This window comes from Habropoda laboriosa, unplaced genomic scaffold (assembly GCF_001263275.1).
Source record: "Habropoda laboriosa isolate 0110345459 unplaced genomic scaffold, ASM126327v1 scaffold129, whole genome shotgun sequence".
NCBI lineage: Eukaryota > Metazoa > Arthropoda > Insecta > Hymenoptera > Apidae > Habropoda > Habropoda laboriosa.
The window spans coordinates 671,601-672,649 of record NW_017100255.1 but is presented as its reverse complement, the minus strand read 5'-3'; the positions used below and the strand labels follow the sequence as shown (position 1 = coordinate 672,649).

Below are 1,049 nucleotides of genomic sequence, written 5' to 3'. Positions count from 1 at the left end.
CAACATAGTACCGGACCACTGTGTCCTTTATAAGTAACGATTAATTCTTGTGTTTCTATATTCCACACCTGAAAACCAATAATTCTTATATGTAAATACCACTAAATATATAATATTTATAATGCTGCTATATATTTATATAATTTAATACCTGTGCAGTTCCATCATAGCTACCGGATATTAAATGTCCACTAATATATGGACTCCATGCTAAACAAACAACACTGTGAACATGTCCAGTTAGAGTTGCTACAATTGTATGACCTATAGAATTATCGTATCCTGTCTTCAAACTGTTTTCGTCAATCGAATCGTTTAATGTAGATATAAAAGAATGTAAATCGTAAATCACTACAGTAGGTGATTTTGTAGCAACAGCTAAATAATCTTTGAATGGAGAGAATGTCAAATCTGTTGCTGTGCTCTCAGGATGCCATACCAAGCAGTGTACCATGTTTGAAGCTAACCTTGCAGATCCCAATGGTTGCAATTTTCGATTAAGAAATAGAACTATACTGAGAAATAAAAGTATTTTTATTTTCAAGGAAATCATATAGCATATTTGAAAACATACCCATTTTCACATCCTACTGCCAAACATGAAAAATCTGGTTTCCAGGAAAATTCTGTACATCCACTTTTGCATACAGTGTTAGGTACTAGTAAAAAGAAATTAGTTATGTATTAATTAAAAAATGCAAAACACTACATATTGATATATACTCACTTGATTCTACTGAATCATAATATACAAGCTCCTCTTCTCCACAAGAGTATACAACATGTTTGTTATCTGGATTTGGTCCCCAACCAATAGTATATACTGTATTTCTATGATATTGTCTATATAAAGTGGGTGGTTTATTACCATTTGTATTAAATACACCAACTCTACCTTCTTCAGTTGCATATGCTAACAAATTTTCTTTTTCGGGATGCCATGATATCTATATAATTATGTTATTATATTAAACGATTAATTTTAATGATCTCAAAAATAATTTAAAAAATATTAATTTACATTTATTTTTTTTTTTAGTTTCTTTTTG

General features: G+C 29.8%; 1 protein-coding gene across 1 annotated transcript in view; it reads right to left on the bottom strand.

Annotated features, from left to right (window-relative positions):
- The window catches only part of LOC108572518 (gem-associated protein 5), a 5,099-nt gene that overhangs the window by 2,494 nt on the left and 1,556 nt on the right, over window positions 1–1,049 (bottom strand). The window contains exons 5-8 of the mRNA XM_017934770.1: window positions 710–947; window positions 575–659; window positions 152–515; window positions 8–68 (exon numbers count right to left, since the gene is read on the bottom strand). Of these exons, the coding sequence (XP_017790259.1) occupies window positions 8–68; window positions 152–515; window positions 575–659; window positions 710–947 (748 nt within the window). The remainder of the gene's footprint in view (window positions 1–7; window positions 69–151; window positions 516–574; window positions 660–709; window positions 948–1,049) is intronic.